We start from the raw sequence: 23,876 nt of genomic DNA, 5'->3' as shown, positions 1-23,876 counted from the left end.
GCTTGCGCCAGCGGGCTGGCCCCAAAGCCTGATTCTTAAACTCAGTGCTTGACTGTTTGCCTCAAGTGACTAGGAGGTTCTCATTGTCATCTTCAAATTGAGAAGAAAAAGGAGGGAAAAATTTCTTACCTGTCAAAGGTAACTATGAAGTATAAGGCTAAACAACAAACTAGCTCTTATGCATTTACATAAGCAACATCCTTCAGATCAACTTCTGTAGTTCAGAGCTTTTGTCTTTCTTTTGGAATTACCGTCAGAATCATTTTATCAACCGAGAAGGAAAAATCTAATTAAAGTAATAAAACCTTCAATTTGCCACCTTATTTTCTAGGCTTGGCTCAAGAAGTTGGCTCAAACCAGTTCTTGACTACTGGTTTGCAAACATCTGATCCATCTTTGAGGAGCAAGTTTCAAGATATTTAAAAGAAATATATAACTGAGTTGGACATTCCAAAAGAGGCATCTAAAAGTGTGCTCCGTAATGGTGGCCAAGTTGGAATGAACATAGAGCTGTTCAGGTGGCTATTTTGAGGGATAGAATATTTATTTCTGTGTACGATCTCTTGACTTATAAATACCGGAACTTAATCATATTACCTGAGTCTCATCTCAGTGCATCCTGACTCTGTATTCATTTCCTTGACCTACAGAGGAACTTGAGGCTAACCAGGATGACAGTGTTTGAAGGCACGCTGCCCATTGTTGCCTTATAACTGGAGCTGTCTTTGAGGAAACATAATGTGATGGATAAGAGCTGGGTCCTCGAGCCAGACTGTGCTGGTGCCAATCCAGGCTCCACAAATGACCACTCTGTGCCTCAGTCTCCTCATCTGATAAATGGAAATAATAACACCTGCCTCACAGTTTTTGGACGCATTAATTATGTAAAGGACTGAGGAGAATGTCTAGCACAACTGTAAGTGCTCAGTAGTAGGGAGCAGGTGATGATCACTGGGATCATCACCATCATCTTCCCAATCTGGGCTCCCAGTGATGCTTCCTCCTTCTGTATAGTCACAGTCCTCCATAGATCTGGTCTATCACATTTCAGTGAACTCTTCTGTTTTCTTTCCAGGAAAAAAAACTTAACTTTCTAAATTACTTACTTTTGAAGAGGTTGTGTCCGAGTCATGGAACATGAGAAGAAGAAACAGAGGAGGAAGAAGGGGTTAAGAGCCTGGTGGGAAGTGAGCATGGTGGGAAGAGAAGTTACCATGCTAATAATGCTGTTTCTTACAAAGCCAGTACCTAGGATCCGGTGAATCTCAGCCACACGTGTGGGCTAGTTTCTACTTCTAGTTCTGTTGTTAGCTAGCCAGGTACCTTTTGCCATTCAGTCACTACCTTTGTAGCGACTCTGAGTCTTCAGCTGGCAAAGTATTATTAATACCTGTCACTTCCCTACTTCCTGATTAACTTGGTGGACTGAACTGGTGCAGACAAACATCCCTCTTGCATTAGACGTGTAAAAGATATTTAAAGAAGGCAAGCGTGAGAAATCTGCCTGTGCCGTAAATAGAGAGGGCTTTCAAAGCCTGAATGTTGAGTAGGACGGCACCTGTGGCATGAAGTTCAGGCCTATGCGGAGCAGGGCGCCTAGCTCTCCCTGCATTAACTCCAGGAAGCAGGAAGAGCTGTTCTGCCCACAAAATGGGGAGTAGAAAAACCCTACCCACCGGCTAGGGAATGGCCATGGGAAGAAGGAAGGAAATGGCAAGAAACGGGGACCCAAAGCCTGCATCATAGGTGAGGTGGGTGAGTTCTTACCTGCATGATCGGAGCCCCTCCAGCCGAGACATTAACACCAACATGTCAAAAGCCAGTGGAGAAGGTTAAGGGAGCTATAAACAGGGATTGGGCTATAAGGCCTTCGTTGGTAATAAATCTACTCTCTCAGATTTTCTGTAGAGGATGTCATAATTCTCTTCTTCCCACCCTTCCAATTAAAATAGAAGCCTATGGTATGATTTATTACAAGTTGTCTTTCTTTTTTTTTAAAGGAGTGCTTCTTTTTTTTTGTGAGGAAGATCAGCCCTGAGCTAACATCCATGCCAATCCTCCTCTTTTTGCTGAGGAAGACCGGCTCTGAGCTAACATCTATTGCCAATCCTCCTCCTTTTTTTCCCCTTTTACTCCCCAAAGCTGCAGTAGATAGTTGTTATAGTTGCACATCCTTCTAGTTGCTGTACGTGGGACACGACCTCAGCATGGTTGGACAAGCGGTGCGTTGGTGCGTGCCCGGGATCCGAACCCGGGCCACCAGTAGCGGAGCGCACGCACTTAACCGCTAAGCCACAGGGCCGGCCCCACAAGTCATCTTTCTCAACTTCCAGTAGTCTGATCCCATTTCCTTAAATGAAAATGTTATCACAGTAAAACTGGGTTATAATGTTTCTAGTCTTGGTCATAATGTAGATCTATTGATTGACTTAACCCACTGAACAGCTCCAGGAATGAATAAGTAAGCTGTGTGCATGCTGTGTGTGTGATGGGGAAGGAAAGGAATGTGAATTCTTTCTCACACAAAGTAAACTGACTGCGTGGTACAGGTGTAGAGCCCGGGGCGGTAGGCAGACACTCCTGGCCACTCGTGCTCCCTTCACTTGGGATGCAGAGTTTTACGCTGAGCGTGTGTCAACATCTCTCCTTGCCTGAGTCACTCTTCCTTCCTTTTTCTCCTAAATTTAAAATTATCTAACAATATGATACCAGGAATAAAGACGAAATTCATTCTGCTTGAATTTAAAGAGACATGCAATGGAAGCTTCAGTGAACCATGTCTTGGTTGAGATTTTTTTCTGGAAGGGGGTATACAATGGGAGTGCCACAATTTACAGTGAAGAAACATATGCAAGTTAATAATTTCCCGAGTTTTAAATCATCTCATTATAGAACTTCATTTCAATATAATAGTTATCTGATGCATAAAATGGATGGAAGCAAAGGTGATGGTAGATGTATGAACTTTAAAGTTCAGCTTCGTCCTGGTGTGTATATATACAATGGGACAGAGCCATGTGTGGGAGAGCATGGTTTCTAGAACCCACACACTGAATCTGGCCTGCCTGGCACTGGGGCCTTGGGCAAGTCCCTCGTTTTCTGAGCCGTGTTTTCGTCCTCTGTAAATTAGGGCTCTCTGTCTAGCAGGGTTGTTGGGAAGGTCAGTAATTACATGTCAGGCTGCTAGCACAAAGCCTGGTAAATTAACAAATGGTAGCTGCTACGGGCCGTGGCATTCCGTATCTGAAATACACCCAGGGTTTTTTCATAGAACAGGGGTTTAGCTGTAGACTTCCTGGCTGAAATTTTAGCATGTTTGTTGGGCAGACTTTAGACTGGTTTTACGAGATACTTGTATAAAATTTTAATCCTTTCTTGACACTTTTTTTTTTCTGTTTCAAGGTCACTTTGGTGCATTTTTCCTTATGTGTCGATTTTTCAAATACAGGTTTGGGATTGAATACAAAATCCACAAACTGATGTAAATAAACAAATGAGGAAGAAGGCGGTGCTTCCTTACAGTAGACAACCTTAAATAGTAGAAGGAATAATGGAGTTACAAAGTCCTTAGTAGATGCTAATATTAGTGGAGGAAGTTTTATGAGGAAAAGGATATTTACATAGTCTCAAAGTATCTCCCCACAAATTGCTTACTTATTACAAAGGAAAAAATAGTTAATGTATAGTGGAGAAACCTGGCACACGTCACCTTAACTTAGTGATTACAGTTAACATCACCCATATTGAGACAAACCAGCATCTCTGCCTCCTGATTTGAGTCTGAAAAGCACACAACTTGAGTTTTGTGTTGTGTGTTTAAGTGCAAAAAGTGTATAGCCTGAATCAACTCATGAGGAAACATCAGCCAAATCTAAACTGGTGGACATTCTATAAAATTAATGGGGTATAATCCTCAAAAACATCAGATCAATGAAGAGAAAGGCTGATAATAGTTGGAGATGAAAGGAGGCTAGAGAGACATGGCAGCGAAGTGTGTGTAATGAAAAGAAAGCTGTAAAATACGTTCCTGGGACAAGCAGTGTGACTTGAAGATGGACCGTGGATTGGATAACAGTGTTGTGTCAATGTTGAATTTCCTGATTTGGATAATTGTACTGAGCTCATGTCATAGAATGCCCTGTTCTTAAGAAATATATACAAAATAAAATATACTGGAAAAACGGGAGAGAAATCGGAGACCTAGGCTAGAGGGTTCCCATTTGTCGTTATGTCCTTAGCTCTCTGGTCTGCTTTACTCTTGTCCCAGGGTCACCTTGGGAGAGGTGTGCAGAAAGCTGACAATAGGAGAAAGGCATTTTCTTTGAGCAGAGGTGAAATACTATGTATATTGTGAATATCTCATTATCTTTGGATAGATGAGTAACAATGTGGGGAGAACTGGTGAGAACTCTAGGAGCAATGTTTGAGACCTGGATGTGATCATTATTGACCTGTCAAGTATATTATTAGATCTTTATTTTTAACAACCTCCAAGTGGATGGAATTATGAGAACAGCATTTTAACTTGTCGAATGTATTTTTCTATACATTGAGCTAATCTTAAGCCATTAATACTGTTAAAGAGAAGATAGATTTAAAAGTATTCCCGTTTGGCAGATGAGGAAGACAGACCCAGAGAGGATAAGTGACTTGCTCAAGGTGGTGCCTCCCGGACTTGGAACCTTCTGGACTTGGAATCTCAAAGCATCTGGGGATTGGGTTCTTTCCTAGACCATCAGTTCTAGTTACTTTTTGGAAATTTAAGAAAATAAAAGTATGAGAAAGTAAACATATCTTCTCTGGTATAGTTTAGCAGTAGTTCTTGTCTTGAAAACAGAGTTAGACCAGAGAGATGCCATTTCTAATTTGAAACTCTTTGGTTCTATGAAATTGGTTAAAAAGGCTAAATTTGATTCAAGAGCTGCCTGTCTGTGGTGAGCCCTCTGGATGTTCCTAAACTCATCACTGTGAAGCTGCAGCCATCTGTCTTGAGGACCCTCCCAGGGGTGTGTGAGCAACAGGATCTGTTATTCTGTATGTATGTGAATTGAGTGGCGAGTCCCCCAGGCCCGGCTGTCTCCCTTGCTGAGAAGCAGCAGCAGCACAGAGCGGGTGAGGGAAAGACGATGGAGCTGGAACGCCAGCCTGTGTGTCTTGGCCCTGCCACTTGCTAGCTGTGGACTCTGGCCAAGCATAATAATAAAGATGACAATAATAATAGAACCTACCTCGTAGGGTTGTTGTGAAGATTAAATAAGTTAATATTTGCAAAGAAGTTAGAACAGTGCCTGGCATATAGAAAATACTATATAAGATTTTTTTTAAATTGTTGTACAATATACATAATTTACTATTTTAACCAATTTTAAGTATATAGTTCAGTGGCATTAAGTACATTCACATTATTGTGCAACTGTCACCACCATGCCTCTCTAGAACTTCTTTCTTTTCGAAACTGACACTCTGTACCCATTAAACACTAACTCCCCACACCCCTTCCCTGCAGCCCCTGGCAACCATTGTTCTACGTTCTCTCTGAATTTGAGTAGTCTAAGTGCCTCCTGTAGGTGGATCATACAGTACTTGTCCTGTTGTGACTGGCTTATTTCACTTAGCATGATGTCTTCATAATGTCCATGTTGTAGCATGTGTCAGAATTTCCTTCATTTTTTAAGGCTGAGTAATATTCCATTGTATGTGTATACCACATTTTGTTTATCCATTTCTGTTGATGGACCCTTGGGTTGCTTGCACCTTTTGGATCTTGTGAATAATGCTTCTATGAATATTGGTAGACAAATATCTGTTCGAGTCCTGCTTTCACTTCTTTTTGGTATATACCTGGAAGTGAAATTGTTGGCTCATATGGTAATTCTGTGTTTAATTTTTTGAGGAATCACCATACTGTTTTCCACAAGGGTTGCACTGTTTTATGTTTCCACCAGCAATGCACACAGGGTCCAATTTCTCCACATCCTCACCAACAGTTGTTATTCTGTATTTTTATATATAAAAATACTATATTTAACAACCAGTAGTCTAATAATCAACGTCTAAATTGTTGCCTTAGTCTTTCTAAAGAGAGAGAGAGAGATGAGTAAAATATTTTGACTAGAGATGATTTGAGAAATCTTGTGGTTAATCAGCTACTGGTTAAAATGTTCGCCAGCCAAACGTGCACCAGAACCCTATTCTGTATTTCCAGTCTCCCCCCCAAAACCTCCCCCTCATCCAGTATTCCCATCGCACTCTGCTTTTAAGGAGAAGGGTAATTCGTGAGAAATGAGCTCATGCCAAGAACTTTTTTAGAACCAAAGAACTCTTGGGTTTACGTGCTGGAGTGTGTCGAGAATGGGTTTGCTCAGTTTCTTCTGCCAAACGGGAGTAAACCTACCTTCCAAGAGCACTGTACAACTCGAATGGAGAACAGACTTGGAGTGTCCAGCATAAAACCAGCCCACCCTGAAAAAGAGTTTTTCTACAGATAGAATGAGAATGTTCTGGATCCTCTTTGACCCCCGTTTTTTCCTCTTGACATGCTTCCCTGCTTTGTAAACACTTTCAGTGGGTGCTGCAGGCACCGATGCGTGAAGAGGGTCCGGTCCATTCCCAGTTCCAGAGGGCCCCGTGGATCCCAGCAATGGGTGGTGATATGGGGCCTAGCCAGACCCTCAAGGGCTGCTGGAATCAGCGGGTCCAGTGCCTCAAATGAGATGCTTCCTGGGAAGGATGCCTCTCAAAGTTGCCTGCACATGGGCAGTCAAGTGTGAGCTAAGCTGGCATTGGTGCCCGTCACAGAGGAAGCTGCTCTCGCTGCCTGAGCCCTCCACGCTGCTAACCCGGGCGCTGGTGGTGTGCGGGCCATGCAGCCCGCAGGGTACACATGGCATATCTCCTTGGAATGCCAGTTTTATGAAGTTTGGAGGTGGGAACTCCTTATGTTGTAAATACTGAACCAGATCAGTTGTGGAGTAGAACAAAATGGATGATGTTTTTTTAAGGGTGAGACTGAAATTAGACATTTCAGGCTTGTTTGGGCTTTGAGCTGTGCCCCTATGTACTTCACCCCCATTGTTTCTACGCGTTTACTCTCTTCTGCAGTTAGGATTATTTTTCTATGGGAAAGCTCACTGACACACCGTTTGGGAAGCCTGGGTGTGTGTGTAGATCGAGAGAGGGCCCGGGAAGGCTGGTTTGCATCTCCTGGAGGCAGTGTGCCAGTTACGAGTCAGAACATGCGTTCTACGGGTCAGCTGCGATCTGGGACAAGTGATAGAGCTGTTCCCAGTCTGTTTCCACCTCTGTAAAATGGGAAGAATACCAGTGTCGTAGGATTGTTGTGGGTTAAATGGTAATGCCAATGCTGAAAAAACTGTGGTGGAGATACTCCGGGGCAGGGCTGGCTGTGGCCCTGGGAATGGGGCGTTAAGAAGACAAAGCCTCACCAGTGGCTTCTATGGTCCTCTTATTCATCCCAACACGATATCAAGAGAGAGAGACGGCTGGGTTAGAGGAGGGTTTGGAGCTGCCTAAGACTATTCCAGAAGAATCCACCGGAGAGGACAGAAACCCATTTGGTGTGCTGCTCAAGGCTCTCCAAGTGAGACATAAGGATGGCAGTGGCTGGAGCACTAGGAGAGGGACCAGGGAACCAGAGGTTGTGAAGAGCGGATCTAGGGCTGTTATCTTTGATCTCCACCCCCACTTCCCAAGGAGGCAGCTCAGAACATGTTCCAAGGGAGAGCAAATACCTGTTGACTCTGAATACTGGTGACTTGGCAAAATGAGGAACCTGGTTTGACTATTAGTAGTAATTATAGTAATTTATGTCAGTGACTTAACTGATGCCCAAGGCCTATGTGTGGTTCTGCTGCAATTATGTGTGCCACCAGATGTGCCAGGTGAACTTGGTGGAAAGAGCTCTTAGTGGTAGATGACCCCTGCCCAGCACCTTGAGGATGAGCTGCCATCTGGTCATCTCACTGTCGTCAACAACCTGTCCTCCTTTCAACTGCACCGCTTGGAAACAGCTGACAGCGTCCTGGGCGGTCTCCCTGTTCCTCCCCTCGGGACGTTCAGAGACTTTCGGAAGAGTGGGGCAGAGTGGCCCTGCTTGGGTCTGTTTCCGTAAAATGGAGTCTTTGAACGCCGAGGAATGGGACAGGAGACAGGACCAAGGAGAGTCCTGAAGTGCAAGTGCCATTGCCTCGTTCTTCTTGTCTTCACTCCTCGAGGTGCTGCCCCTCCCAACTGCCTTTCCTCCCCTCCTTCAAACCTGACTTCACACTCGCAATCTGGAATCGGGCTCTGATTAATCCCACCGTTGAGTAGTCCCTCTCTCCCCCTTGCCTTCTCTGTTCTTTGTCCTATAATTGGTTCTTTTCCAGAGGGCCTAACTTTTCTCCAATGTTAAGTGTGTTTTCTGTTAGACTGTAAACTCTTAGGGGCACAGTGTCCTTTCTCGCCCCCCTTCCCATTCCTTCTGCCTACCTCTGACTTCCCTGATGTGCACTGAAACTATTTAACGATTAGTTACAGACTTTGCCACATACCAAAAGAAAAACATTCTGTTGTATTTATTGGTTTTAATTATAAGGCACTTAGAAGATGTTTTAGGACTCTGCATCTCCATAATTCTCTGTCAGCATTTTGCACCTAGTGGACCAATAATAAGAATAAATTTCCATCCTCACTTGGCTTCATAATCGTGGACACTTCTGCTGCACAAATGCTAGCAAGGATCTCATGTCTGGAGTAGAAACAATGACCTAATTCTGAAATTGTATTCAAATCCCCTAAGGAACTAGTGGCTGATACACAATCTGGCTATCTCCTCTCATCTGCAGTAGACATGTGCTGCAAGGAGATTTACATACAGTACCATGGGCCAGTCCCCAGCCAAGAAAGAAATGCCTGAAGGAGATCAGTTACTAATTGAAGTCTGAAGCAGAAGAATGTGAATCATATTTAAGGTAGTCGCTGTCCTGGCTGTTGTATACAGTTCTTTGAGTTTTGGACTAAAAAATCATATCTGAAAACCTTAGTGTCTGTCATTTTGTTTACAAGAACATCTGCTTTTCTAAACTTGGGTCCTTGTACTTTCTATGAGCGGTGGTACTGCATGTTAGAACAAAAAGCACACTACAAGCCAAAACCAAAATTGGTTCAGCTTTGTTGCCCAAATGGAGTAAATTCTTTCCCACAAGAGAGCTGTTCCCAGGGTATTTTATACACTTTCCGAGTAGTTTACAAAATCGTGGTTTATATACATTCTCTGCAGCCTGCAAACTCGGTGTTAGCCTCACCCACTCTTGCCAACTCAACTCCCTTCCCACATCAGCCATTCCGTTTCCTCCTACTGCTCCCTGTATTGTTGACCTAAAAGAATAAAAATATGTTTGCTGTGATATAATAGGGTACCTCCAAAAGTTCAGTAAAAACTAAACAAAAGCCAAGAAATTAAAGTTGGTTTAAAGATTAAACCAGCTCTGTAATCTACTAGTTCTGGCACCTTGAGCAAAGCACTTACCATTTTAGTCTTAGTCAAGTGGAAGGAATAATACTTGTCCAGCTATCTGACGGGCTGTTACAGTCATGTGAGATGTATAAAGTGGCAGCACTTTATAAATGGATGTGACTTCTACGAACCTGAAGGGCGCGACGTATGTGGTTCGAGTCCTGCTGCTTGATGTTGGTATCATGTGCAGTGTTTTGTGACTTCTCACAAGTCCACTCTCCCACAACCCTAAATGTGTGAGCTGATGCTGATTTTCGTGTCCTACTTAAAACCAGAGAGGCTTCTTGCTCATGAGGACTAGCCTAAACTGCTTTAGTCCAAAATCAAGTTGAAATGTCTCTTGATTCATGACTGTATTGTCACCATATTTCCATTTGCATAGCATGATCCATCTCAGAGCTGAGTTTTTGGCACATTTTAAAAATTGACTGTCCTGAATCATGTGTTAATTCACACTCACTAACAAACAGCGTATGCTTGCATTAATAGTAACCTTCTGCTCTACACTATAGGCTACTAATTGAGTCTGTTTATTAAAATTCTAAATGTAAGTGTAGATTTAAAGTCAGCTTCTTAGTATATCCCCAGAACAATGGAATGTGTCTACATTTTTTTCTCTTTAATTATACAAACTTGTCTGTATGGCAATTGGCGTATTGGGGTGACTCGCGGGTGCTGAGCCACGTGCGGCTTCTACCTCCACCATCTGAAGTCACGAAGGGAGTTGGCTCAGGTTGTCTGCCTCCTTTTCCTTCCCCCGTACGATGCTCTTCTCCATCCTGTTCACTCTGTTGCCAAATTGTGCCCTTGCAGAGCATCGCCGTGTTCCTCTTCTCTCTGCTCAGACCTGTAGCGTTTCGTGTCACACAGGCTCGTTGCAGCCTTCTCTTTGTTCTCCGGATTAGGTCTCCTGCCATTCATTCTGTTCCACTCACCTCTTACCCTACCTGTTCTCTCTCATTAGCTTGTCACACCCAAGCTATTCAGGCAGTTCAGGACTTCTAACAGACTATCAGGGCATTAACCATCTTCCTCTCTGCTGTTGGTTCGACGTTTTGGGATTTTTTTCCCCCAATAAAGCTGACTAAATAATCATCCTACATTTTGAATGACTGTGATCCTTTTCTAGAAGTTCAAATGGATCAATTAGGTGCAGGAAAGCCATCCTTCGCAATGGAACTGACATTAAGCTTATTCCTCATTATATTATTTTATTTCTCTGTAACTCAATATTAAAACAATTTAATCTTTTGTTACTTCTGATATAGATATACTGAAGTAATACGCATCAATGGTAGAGAGTATTTGGAAAATGTGTAAGAATCAAAAAAGTTGGAGAAAAAACCCCAAAGCCCTCCTTTTGGGAACAGATGCTTTAACATTTTGCTGGTTCCTTTTAGGCTCCCCCCCGCACTCCGTAATTATAGTGCATATAATAACATAACCTTATGTAATTATTATAATTAAGAATATATACCTACAAATATATGTATATTCAATATGTGCATATATATGTGGAATGAAAATTGTGGAGCTTTTTTTCAATTTATGTAACTGCAAATACATTTGATTTGCAAGTTATATGGGAGATAGATGCTAAAGCCACAGAGGGAGGGAAAATTGAGGCTAATCAATTATCCTTGAAAAACTAGCTGATTTATCTGTTGTCTTTATTATATAAGTCTATAAATTTTATAACTTGCTTTTTTAATAATCACATTATAATTTAACTATTAAATAATTTAACATATAACTTTTAAGGATGATTTTTAAAAATATTCATACAGCAGCTTCACGGGGTAGGTAGCATTATCCCCATTTCACAGATGAGGACACTAGTGTCTACTTAACTCATCCGTGACTGAGTGTGACACCATTACATGCACATTTCACCCCAAAGCCACTGCCCTTTCCACTCGGCCACACACCTTTTTTATCAGGTATCTTTGTCAGTTTAGGCAGAAATTCACCTTTTAGGGGAAAAAGGAGTAGAACGGAGGAGGGTGCCTCAGATTTAAAAAAATGTTAGATTTTCTCAAATGTGTTCTCAGCATCTGTTGATCACGTCTTTGCTCATGATGGGATATATCGTGAAAGTAGTGTCATTTAGTTTTTGGTGATGGTGTTTTGTTTTGGTCTTGTTACAACCTTTGCGTTCCTGATACAGTCTAACTTGGCAATGTTGAATATTGTTTTAATATTTTTTCCCTTGTTGGACCGCATTTGAGATTTTTGCATCTCCGAGAAATAAACCTATAATTTTACTTTCTATACTTTGTCAAGATAGTAGCATTAATTTATATGGTTTCCAACAGGAACAACAGTTAACCTCCGTCTATCTGCTGCTGAGTGAGATTTCAGTGATACCATTAATAACACCCTCAAACATTCACAAACATGCAGGGAGGCACTGGCACTTGGGTGTAGTAGAAAGATCAGAACTTCGGAATCAGAGTTGTTTCGAATCCCAGCTCTGCAATTTGGCTGTCTTTATGATCTTAGAATTACCTAAACTTGAATTACTTAACCTCTCTGAGTTTGTTTTCCAGCAGAAAAGTGGAGATTCAAATTCCTGTCTTAAAGGGGAGTGCAGAGACTAAAAGATACTGTATGTCAAATATCTGGGGTGCAGCAAGTGCTCTTTGGGTGTTAATCCCTCTGTCTGCTACTTGTCATGAGTACGTCAGAAAGAGCTCGCACTGATCAGAGAAATCAGACGTGCACGTGAAACAGAGAAAAAGCCTTACTCATAACCAGTAGGTTGTTTTGTTTTCTTGCACTTACCTTTGAATTGTTTGTGATTTCTTTCTTTTCTCCTAATAGTCAAGGAAAAATTAGGCCAAGACTCACTATTCTATTGTCTTCTAAGGCTCCCAGATTTGTAGAAATATCCTCTGTTCTTTGGGGTAGTTTTGAGAGAGTAGGGACGGAGTGTTAGCAGTGACTTCTTGAAACAGCCCAGGGGGCTGTCCTTATATAGCCTGCTAAGTCTGTTTAACAGATGTAAAATATCACTGTTCCCATGGGTTAATAAAGTTTAGGTAAACATCTGTGTCCTTAAAATATTCGTTATGTACAGAGAACAGGGAGAATCATTTTAGGACCGGTTCTAAATAATTGGGAGCATTTTGCACTGACCATCTTAAGTACAAAGTTCTTACCCAAGTACAGATGAGTTGAATTGCTTTGCTTTCTTTTAAAAACAGAAGAGCTCATCCAGACTAAAGATTTTATGATTTCTTCTGTAATTTTAACTGTTGGAGTTAAAATTTTAAAATTGGCCTTGGAAACTTGACACTCCATTCTTCCTTACTGTGTGGGGATGACGGAGTGTGTAGGAGCAGGGCAGTAAACAAATGGAATTTTTCCTGCCTACTTCGTAGCAAAAGAGGTAGTTTTGGTCCCCAAAATGTTTTTTGAAATAATTGTTTAAGAAATTTCAAATCTGGGGATCATTGCCTTTAATTCTTCTCCCAAGTTGAGGAAAGTTCTAGATAGACCCTTCCTTCCAACCCAGTCTGCAGGCTGGCCCACCTTTGTATATGGGCCTTAAAGTCTCCATGATCTGCTTTGAGTTTCCAGATTTAAAAAAAAAAGTTAGACATTCTTGTTCAAATTTCACTCGTGTGTGAGATGGAGAAATGAAGTCCTGTTCTGAAAAGGTGTCCTGAGTTTTGAGATCCAGGCTTGGTAGAAACAGATGGCATCTTAGGTGCTCAAGTAGGATCACCTTCTTGGGGGATAAAAGTTTGGGACCTTTTGTATCAAAGTAGGATCGAAGAACTCTCTTTTATATGTAGATCTTAAAGCTGTGTACATTTAAAGCATATTTGCAGAAAAAGATTAACTGTTTTCACAAAGCTTGAAATATTTCCTCATTTTCCTGAATATTTATGGCAAAGAAGCTTCCTAACTATTCTGGGCCTTAGTACCCTCACTGAAAAACGAGATTGGCAGCCAGGCAGAGACTCTAACTCTTGTAAGTAAACCGTGTGTTTCAGTTGGTTACCCTTCTTCCCCTACCTAGGAAATTCTTCTAATGCTGGACTTGAAGACTGAGGGCTTTGTCTTATTAAAGGAGATGGCCTCAGTCCCTCACAGCCATGTCTAACCTGAATATCCACTGAAGTTATGTGTTTATTTACAGCTTTGGAGAGTTTTTAGAATATGTGATGGGGGAGAAGTTCCCATAAGGGTGGAGGGACAGGCTTTAAATAAAGTTGACCTTCCCTTAGGATCTAGATGAGATGGCTGTGTTACCATCAGGGCGTTGGACTTGGTGGGACTAACCCTGTGAAGGACACAGCATCTCTGCCTTTCAAGCACAAAGCTGAGCACACCATTGAGCAACCTTTACTGAGTACCTGCTGTTTACCTGGTCCTTGGTAGGGATGTGGAGATGGGTGAGATGCAAGCCCCTGCACTCAGTGTCTCATAATTTCAGTGACCTGATGAAGCCTCCAATGTTAACACGTGGGGTGGCAATCTCTGTGGTTTCAGATTCTTTAGAGTGTCTGTGAGGATGTATCGGGTTGCTCACAACTTCAACCTCAGGTTTGCCTTTGTTTCAAAAGAAAATTCAGTTTAAGGAAGTTTGATCATGTGGTCCTTTAAAGCTTGAGATTAAGCAGCTGTGAAATGCTTCAGGAGGCTGGTGTGAAGCCAGAACATACCACGGGGCACGCTTGCTGAGTGTATCGGCTTACTGGACATCTTGGACTTTGGGTTCTCTCATCTTTATATCCCAACACCGTCCCAGCCCCAGTTTTAGGGTCTTAGAATCAATTCTCTTCCTTCTAGTGCCTAGATGGGGATATACATACCATCTCTGGTAGCCATTCCTTAAGTTCTGAGAGTGGGGAGATAGCAATTTAGGTGTGCTCTCCCAGGTAAAACCTGGTCCCAGCTCTTAGAAGATGGTTCAGTACATGTTTGAATTGAATTACCCACGCAAGGGATATTCCGGGTTCCTTACAGAAATTTTGAGTCACAGAGAATAATGATGTGTATATAAAATGCTAACATGTGGCGTGTTTCTATGAATTGATGGTTCATATCATATTCCTAATCTGCTTTCCCTTAAAAGGACATGCCTTGAATGATGCCATTTTGTGAAACAGATTCCCAACCCTGGTTTTTGTGATTCTTGCTGACCCTCCCTCCAGTACATCCCTGCCTATCTAAGCATCCTGTAGATGCTTAATAATTGTAATTGTAATTATGCCAAACTTTCAATCATTTATAATAAACATTTCATGAGGCACCTTGTGTCACACTTATCCCTTTGTGTCCAGTCCCTAGAACAGATTGGCACAAAGCAGCCACTCAAATATTTGTTGAACAAAGAAATGAATTTTAGTACAAAGGAGATGGTGGCCTTGGTGTCTCTGTGAAGGGAACAAGAAGAGTAGCTGAAACTAACAAGTGGCCGTGCCAACTCCTTAATGAATGAGGTCGGTCTTGGGCTATTTTTACACTAGATTTTGTGGGTGTTCATTGGGAAATGGACTCCTTAAGTTTCCTCTGTCTCTAACTTTTGTTCTATTTCAAAACCTTCTCTACCAGCTCACTCGCATTCAGCTCCTTAAACCTCTGAATGAGCCCTATAATATGATTTCCATAGAATGTTATACTTTAACATACCATCTTTTAGCCAATGTCAGCTAACATTACAAAGGGCATTTTGCGAGTTGCTAATACTTCAAGAAGTTGTTCTTCACAATGTCCTCAAGTTTCTTAGGGTTCAAGGCAGCAAGTAAAGATGGACTTGAGAGAAAATTGCAGTTAATCAAGTTGCTTTAAAATCAAAGCAGTTGTGAAGGCATTTAAATGATCCGCCCTTGGGTTTGGCGATGACAAGTGCCTTCCTGGCCCACTTGGATTTAGCAGCAGCATGGCACTGGGCAAAGATCAGGGGCTGCGGCACTGAGGGACCTCAGTTCCAGCCCTGGCTCTGCCATTGACAGAGCGAATAACCACAGGTAGTCCCTTTCCCTTGCATGACCCGGTTTCCTCATTTATAAGAGGGAGATGATGCCTGTCTCTCAGGGTGATTATGAGAATCACACAGTGACATGGAAAAGTGACATGGACAGCCTTATGGAGGTCAAGTCATGCTTATGTGAATTCTTATCAGTTATGTGATGGCTTTTAAATGGCAGGGTTATTATCCATGCTAATGGCTCTTATCAGAAGCTGCTACTGAGTGAATGTTGAGTAATGCAGAAATATATGCAGGTGACCCTTATGCCCGAGAACGATCTCACACTCATAACCGTGGCTTCCGCTTTGACAATAGGTCATGAAGGAAGGAAGGTGAGGCTGAAGTCCGTGTGGTTGGAAGGGCAGTGGCCAGGTATGTGGTCCAGGGGACCAGGTCAGCAGGGAAGGCAGGGATGTGTCAAGGGAAGCCCCATAAGAGCAAATGGATCTTGTTCTGTTCACTGCGCTTTCCCAGGGCTCTCACTATGTCTGGCCCATAGAATCTAGGAAATGAACATTCCTTGAGTGAAGTCTGTGGAATGGTACTGTATTTGCTCCATCAGTGACCACACCTTTATTTTATCCAGGTGTGGCATATAAAACTACCCCAAAATAGGCAAGTAAAACTGCCCCACATAGATATTTTAGAGCCCTTTTATTAATCTTTCCTGATAAGAGATTACTTGTTCATCAAATGTTTTTATGGAGCATGCAGCCTATACAGGAAGGTGTGCTGGACACGATGAGGACAGAAATATGTCTCCTGGGAGTTTACTGTTAGATGAAGTGGGATGGGAGGTACCAGGAGAGAGGGCATTTTGAGTGGGAACAATCAGGAAGACTTTGGGAAGGAAGTGGCTCTTGAGCCTTAAACATAGTTAGATTTCCATCAGCTGGGGCCAATATGTTGCAAATGAAATTTAAAGCTTGGATGTGTGTGTGTGTGTGTGTGTGTGTGTGTGTGTTTTAATTCAAACGTTAAGACAAATCTTCTCCTTGGACAGGGTGATGTCCGAGTTTGAGAGCCGCTCAGCAGCTCTCCTGGGCTGGTGGGATCTTGTGTGGCTTGTGGAAGCAGTTGGGGGGCAGAGGCCCAGGGACTGAGTGCTGCTGGGGCTTCTGCCTCCTCCTGGGTGGGTTGGTTGAGGCTGGAAGGAAGCAACAGCCAAGAAGGAAGGTGGCAATAAGAGAACCTCCTTTTGAATGTGAGCCTGGTGCTCGCACTTAAAAGTTGGGGAGGGTAGAGTAAGCACATGGCTTCTGAGGAGTGAGGAGTTTTGTGTTGTTTTCGAACTTCAGTGTGTCAGCAGGTACTATAAAATGAAAATACCCTGTCAGAAATGGGAGACAGTCTTTAGGCTGAAATGAAAATGAGAAATTGGAAGTCATGGGGTGTCCTGGGGGTTAACTGTTAGGGACAGCGGAGATGGAGGATTAGGTATGATATGTGAACAGGCCACGTATCTTCTAAGAAAACTCAGGGTAAGAAAATTATAATTTGCAAAGTATATTAATTATGGGATGATGGTTAGATCACTTATTGAAGATTCACTGGAAGGTAATTTTTCAGCAAATATTTGAGTGCTGTCTATGTGCAAGGAACCATGATAGATGTGAGGGTGATGTAAAGATGAATCAAGAGTCCTTTCCTCCGAGGAATCCCTAGTTTGGAGAGAGAGACATGACTGAGTTACAGTGGGGGCTTCTGTGATGAGTGATGTAATAAAAACATGAACCAAAGTGCTGAAGAGAGTGGATGGATTCTGACTTCAAGTTCTACTTGAGAAGGTGTCAAAGATGTCACACACAGAAGGTGGGACAATGGCTTTGCAGACAGAGAGAAGGGGAAGAGCAGAAGCACTCAAGTCTAAAAGGTTGAGGTATGGTCCTGGAAGACAGTGCTGCGCAGAAGGGGTGGCTGAAAGGTGGCTGAAAGGCTTCATGTAGGGGAGGAGAAGGAAAGTGTTCTAGAACTTTGTTCTGTAGGAAATGGGGATCTATCAAAGATTTTGAGAGGAAGAATACCATCAGTAGGACTATGTGTTAGAAAGATGCTTCTGGTGGCAGTGAGGAGAGTGGATGGGAGGGGTGGGTGGTGGCTGGGAGGCTGTTTGAGGGCTGTTGCAAGAGTCCAGAGAGAGATGGTGAAGGCCTGGAACTGTGTAGTGAAGGTGCAGAGGGGGGTTGTTCGAGAGCTTTCGTAGTTTTCCTAAACCTGAGAGCTCTCTTCTAAAGTTTAGATCAGATTCAGTTAATTAGCAAAAAGAAGATGCTTTTGGCAAATACAAGTCTTTGTTGACCCCTATTGGTATTACTGGGATGAGGTCTCCCTGTTTTAAGGAATGGAGCCACAGTGGAAGATTGGGAGTGGTAGAAAGGGGGGCTGGGGTTGCGTGTGGAAGCTCCTCTCCTCGGCCCTGCTTGTTATATACCAGCCTGTCCTGGTGCTTGCATGTCTCACCTCTCTCTCCTGCTGGTTCCGTTTCTTCCTCATCCATAAACAGAGACTTTTCCCAAAGTGCTTCCATACTTTTCTTGTTTTCTCCATCCCATCTGAATATTTCTAGCCCCAGTGTTTCTGCTCTTCACTTGGGCAAATAACCTCTCAGCCTGTTTGCTCAACTATAACGTGGGATAAATTACCTGCCTCATAGAATCATGAGACTTAAATGAGACACTGCATAGAAAACACTGCCGAAGGCCCTGAAGCAAAGTAAGTACTCAGTAAATAAGCATCTAGGATGTATTTACGTGCTTCTGGTATTCTGCCATATTTTATATTGATGTAAGTTTAATCTCCCTTTTCTTTTGAATTCTTTGAGAGTTTGGTATTATTTTTAGATTTTAAGTGTTTAGCACTATACTTGCTCCAGTAAGAGGTCAAAATTTGATCTTAATTCCTTTTGTCTGCCAAGATGATGTTTTGGACTCCTCATCTGCAGGGCATGGGATTGGCCTTGCTTAGGGATGGGTGGTGACCTTCACATCATTATTGCTTCTGCTCGGGACCAGGGGTCCCATTTATGAAATTGCTGACTGGGGCTGGTGGCTGGCGAATGAAGAAGCAAACACTGACATTCTTGTCCCATGTGACCCTGCTACCCATGCACGTTGTCTTCATTAGATGAGTAATCTAGCAAACTCGAAACCAAACTCATTTTATAGCCATCAGAATTAAAGTTCAGAATCGAAGAGGGAAAAAGCGTCCTTTTTATGAGAAAGGAGTCTTGTCATGTAGACAGACAGTCAAGAGTTGGCAGGTGTGACAGTGGAAGCTGTTGGGTGCTGTTGAGACCACAACAGAGGGCAGAGGAAGTGCAGTCAGGAAACGGGAGGCCGTGTTCCCTAAAGTGTGGACATTCATAAACTAGGCTTGTGTTGGAATAAAGAGTGTGGGCTTGAAAACTCTGCTCACTTGCTGTCTCTGTTGCTTTTTTCCCTAGGATACCTGTTGACCAGGAAGGTTAGCCTTGTAAAGGCCAAGAAATAAGGAAGGAATTTTAGAGATTTTGGCATCTGTAAAATAGGATTTGGGTTGGATGAGAAGCCTTAATTCCCTCTAGGAGTGAGAAAACACAGGTCCTTGTAGATTCTTTGTTCAACCCCCACATTTTCAGGATGGTCCAAGCTGAGCCACTGGACCAATTCTACAAGCTTGTCAAGGAAAGTTGTTGTGAGTAGACCATGCTCTAATTGATTTGAGGCTGTCTAAATCATGTGGCATCATGTCTATGAAATCGGATTGCTATTCTTATTCTATTATTTAATAATTTCAACCTATACTTTAGTATTGCACGTTTTGCTAGAAATAATATAATATTTTTAAATCCAAAGGAAAATCTCTTTCTATGCTTGATGTTTCAGTACCCCTGTCTGTCAGTGTTCACTGTTGATCTGCATATGAGTTTTTCTAGTTGATTGTCTCAGGTATTTATATGATGAACACTGCCTTCAAGTAATGTGATGTTATCCTCTATTTCTAGCTATTGTGGACGATGAAAGGCTCTCTGCAGAGGAGATGGATGAGAGGAGGCGGCAGAACATCGCTTATGAATATTTGTGCCACCTAGAGGAAGCCAAAAGGTAAGACCCAGACTTAGTCTATTTATGCACCTTTACTTGGAGATAAGCCCTGGGGTACTATACTTTTTTTTTTGCTGAGGAAGATTGGCCCTGGGCTAACATCTGTACCCATCTTCCTCTATTTTATGTGTGGGACGCCTGCCACAGCATGGCTTATTAAGCGGTGCGTAGGTCCGTGCCCAGGATCCGAACCTTCGAAGGGAGGCCTCTGAAGCGGAGCGTGTGAACTTAACCATTATGCCACCGGGCCAGCCCCTGGGGTACTATACTTTTAATGACTCATTTGCAGTCTTGTTGGTAGCAGGGTAATGAGAGAAGAACCACCTGTTTTGTGTAAATGGTCAGGCAGAATTGAGAAAAAGTTGCCACCACAGCCAAGGTCAAGGCAAGAGAGGCAACTGTTCCTTTTTCTTCCTCAGAGCCTCTCAGGAAATCTCTGGGCAAACTGTAGTTTATTTCAAATTCCTCATCTTGCTGGCTTGGACGTAGGGGAGCAGCAAAGACTCAAATTAACTTCCTTTTCCCCCAGAGCTTCCTCAGATCTTTTCCCCACTCTCACCCCAATAATTATACATGCCCAGTAGGACGATAGCATTTTGGACTGAAGTCCGTGGGTCACTAAGCTGGAAGGTAGTTTTATGACGGCTATCTCCTTTTTAACCTATGGGTGTGACTACTTGGGATATGTGTCTTTAAAGTCGTATTGACTTTTTTAGACTTTTTAGATTATAAGTAAATGTTGGGTTCTACAAGGAGAAAGTGAAGATAAAGTATTTGCACTTCAGCCTCTGTATCAAAGAAATCAGAAGAACTTTGTCCTTTGCTGGGTGAATACTGCAGAGCCCATATGCCATGAGTTAGATTCTGACTTAATGCTTTGTGCTGTGATCAAGCCACATATTGTTCCCTGGACAGATGATATGTTCCAGCTCTCTCATCTATATAGAAAATACACATTGAGTTAATGGTCATTGCTGTTAATTCTCTCTGATCACTGATAAATAGCTATCTAAAGAGCTAGAAGAATGAGGTTTTTAGTCAGTGTTTTGTAAAAGAACATTCAGTGACACATGCTCTAATTTGGCCTCAAAATTGCTTAAAAGGGGATTTCCCAGGGTTGTTTAATATTTTAACAGTGTCCTGTAACTCTAAGCTCTCAAGATAAATTTTAAAGGTTATTTAACATGTCCGTGGAGTCTACAGTTAGGTTGCAGGTCACCGAAGGCTCACTATTAGTCTCAGATTATTAGAAACATGCTTTTAGTCAAGTTGTTGCTAAAAAAGTTAGATAAGGAGAGTGATTTGTAGACATTCAAAATAAACAGGCTTTCAGTGAAAAAGTTTGAGGAGAGTTAGTGGAAACTTCCTCCTGACACACACTTTGCATTGCAAGCTCCTGCCTCCTGTGTTTTGTAAGTGGGAAGCAGTGTTACGCGGAGGAGAAGGTGTGGTTGGAGTCAGACGACTGAGTCTCCTGGGTCCAGCTCCGCCACGTGCGAGCTGTGTGAGCTTGGGCAGGTCGTCTAACTGTGGGAACTTCAGTTTTGTCTCCTCTGTAATGGGATGATACAGATCTTGCCACCACCTGCCCTACTTACTGTATGGATTTTTTTTTTTTTTCTAAAAATCAACTAAAATCAAGAAGGTTTAAGTGTTCTGTGAACTATAGTCCCAGTCAGGTGGATGGTGATAACATAAGCATAGTTTTCTCCTGAATGTATCAACGTGGTATCAGTATAGCTTGAAAACTTGCCATCTTTAGTATTTTCAAATTTCTGTAATTGAATTTTGTTTTAGAAAAGTCAACATAACAATTAGCCCAGGTTCTTTGAAGAAAGCTTCCTTAGGAATAGTTTCATTGAAAGAATAGACTATAAAATATACAGTTTTCCCTCTAAGTTGGTTTTCATAAAGTTATTTTACAAGAAGAGATTAGACATGGTATGTATTTATGAATCCTTTATTACAATCTGAACACTTTTTGTGACTTTCAGGGGAGCTGATTTTTGGTCATGGAGTATGTAAAAATTATGTGGCTATTAATAGATATATTAATATGTGTGCTGTGATTTCAAAAAGCATAGTATACAGAATTCTGATTGTCCTGAACTCAAGAAATAAATAAAGGGGTAAGTTAGCCTCTGTTCAAAAAACTATTTATTTGAGAGGATTTATTGCATGATTCTCTTACAGTGTTAATACCTTAGGAATTTGTCATATTGGGTTTATTATAGTGCATGTATGTGTGTGTGTTCGTGTGAGTGTATCCGGCTTATAATAATGAGTTTGTACTAAATGATACACTTAGAATGTGTAAGTTTAGCCAGAAACTGTTTCTTATTTCAGCTGAACTGACTTGGGTGCATTTTAACTAGAAACATGTTGGTTCTGTCTTCGTGCCTCTTTTTTTTTTTCTTTCCAGAGGTGGTAGCTGGAAGGATATCTAGTTTGTATGTCCTGTAACTCAGAATTTTTAAAAATTCAAAATTGTAATAGTTCAGTATGTCTTTAACCTTGGTTTTATTAATTTCAAGATTCTATGTTGATGTCAGATCATTTAAAAGTTCCTTCATTCAGAGGAGTATCACTACCAACATTAGAGAAATAAAAAGGAAAATGAGAGAATTATTATATGAACAGTTATATGCCAACAAATCAGATAACCTAGATGAAATGGACACGTTCGTGGAAAGACACAAACTGCCAAAACTGACTCAAGAAGAAAAAAATCTGAATAGACTTATAACAAGTAAAAAGATTGAGTTATGTAATCAAAAGACTCCCCGCTCTTCCAAAAATATACAAGAGGAGGGAACACTTCCCAGCTCATTCTATTGATACCAGTATCACTCTGATACCAAAACCAGACAATGATACCTCAAGAAAACTCTAGACCAATATCCCTTATGAATACAAATATAACATTCCTAAGCAAAACACTAACAAACAGTCCAGCGACATATAAAAAAGATCTACTGAGATGTTGAGTTAGGCAATGGTTACTAGTCCCAACCTGTGGAATGGGAGGAAATAATTGCAAATCATATATCTGATAAGAAACTTGTATTTAGAAAAATAAAGAACTCTCCTAACAACATAAAAAGTAAAATAGACTAATTTTAAAATAGGAAAATGTTCTGAATCGTCATTTCTCCAAATAAGATACATGAATGGACAATAAGAACAGGACAGGGGGGCCAGCCTGGTGATGCAAGCGGTTAAGTGTGCACAGTCCACTGCGGCAGCCCGGGGTTCATCGGTTTGGATCCCGGGCGCGCACTGACGCACCACTTGTCAAGCCATGCTGTGGTGGCATCCCATATAAAGTGGAGGAAGATGGGCATGGATGTTAGCCCAGGGCCGGTCTTCCTCAGCAAAAAGAGGAGGATTGGCAGATGTTAGCTGGGCCGATCCTCCTCACAAAAAAAAAAAAAAAAAAGAACAGGACAGGATGCTTAACATCAGTCATTAGGGAAATGCAAATAAAAACCACAGTGAGATACCACTTCACACTAGGATAACTATAATCAAAAAGAGTGATAATAACAGTGTTTGCGAGGATGTCGAGAAATTGTGATTCTCATATATTGCTGGTTGGATTGTGAAAGGGTGCAGCTACTTGGTAAAACAGTCGAGCAGCTCTTCAAAAGTTAAATACAGAGTTACCCAATGATCCATCAATTCCACCACCAGATCTGTGTATACCCAAGAAAATTGAAAACCTATGTCCACACAAAAACCTGCACACAAATGTTCACTGAAGCATTATTCATAAGAGCAAAAAGTAGAAACAACTCAAATGTCCATCTACTGATGAATGGATAAACAAAATGTGGCATATACATACAATGAAACATTACTCAGCTATAAAAAAATATTAACAAATTGAATCCAACCATGTGTTAAAAGAACCATGTAAATCACAACCAAGTGGGATTTATCCCAGGTCTGCAGTGCTGGTCCAACGTTTGAAAATCAATGAATGTAATCCATCACATCAACAGGCTAAATAAGAACAGTGACATGATCATATTAATAGATGCACAAAAAGCATTTGATACCCATTCATGATAAAAATTCTTAGTAAACTAGGAATAGAGGGGAACATCCTTGACTTGAGAAAGACTATCTACAAAATACCAATAGCTAACATCATACTTAATGGTGAGAAACTAGAAGCTTTCCCACTAAGATCAGGTACAAACCAAAGATGTCCCCTCTCCCCACTCCTTTACAACATTATACTGGAAGTTCTAGCTAATGCAATAAGACAAGAAAAGGAAATAAAAGGCAT

At 41.7% G+C, this 23,876-nt stretch overlaps 1 protein-coding gene across 1 annotated transcript in view; it reads left to right on the top strand.

Annotated features, from left to right (window-relative positions):
- The window catches only part of IQGAP2 (IQ motif containing GTPase activating protein 2), a 259,957-nt gene that overhangs the window by 24,172 nt on the left and 211,909 nt on the right, over nt 1-23,876 (top strand). Inside the window, exon 2 of the mRNA XM_087430147.1 lies at nt 19,483-19,582. Coding sequence (XP_087286273.1) covers nt 19,483-19,582 — 100 coding nt within the window. The remainder of the gene's footprint in view (nt 1-19,482; nt 19,583-23,876) is intronic.

Source organism: Ceratotherium simum, chromosome 4 (assembly GCF_057802395.1).
Source record: "Ceratotherium simum simum isolate JZ-2026a chromosome 4, ASM5780239v1, whole genome shotgun sequence".
Lineage (NCBI taxonomy): Eukaryota > Metazoa > Chordata > Mammalia > Perissodactyla > Rhinocerotidae > Ceratotherium > Ceratotherium simum.
This window is presented reverse-complemented; position numbering and strand designations above follow the sequence as displayed.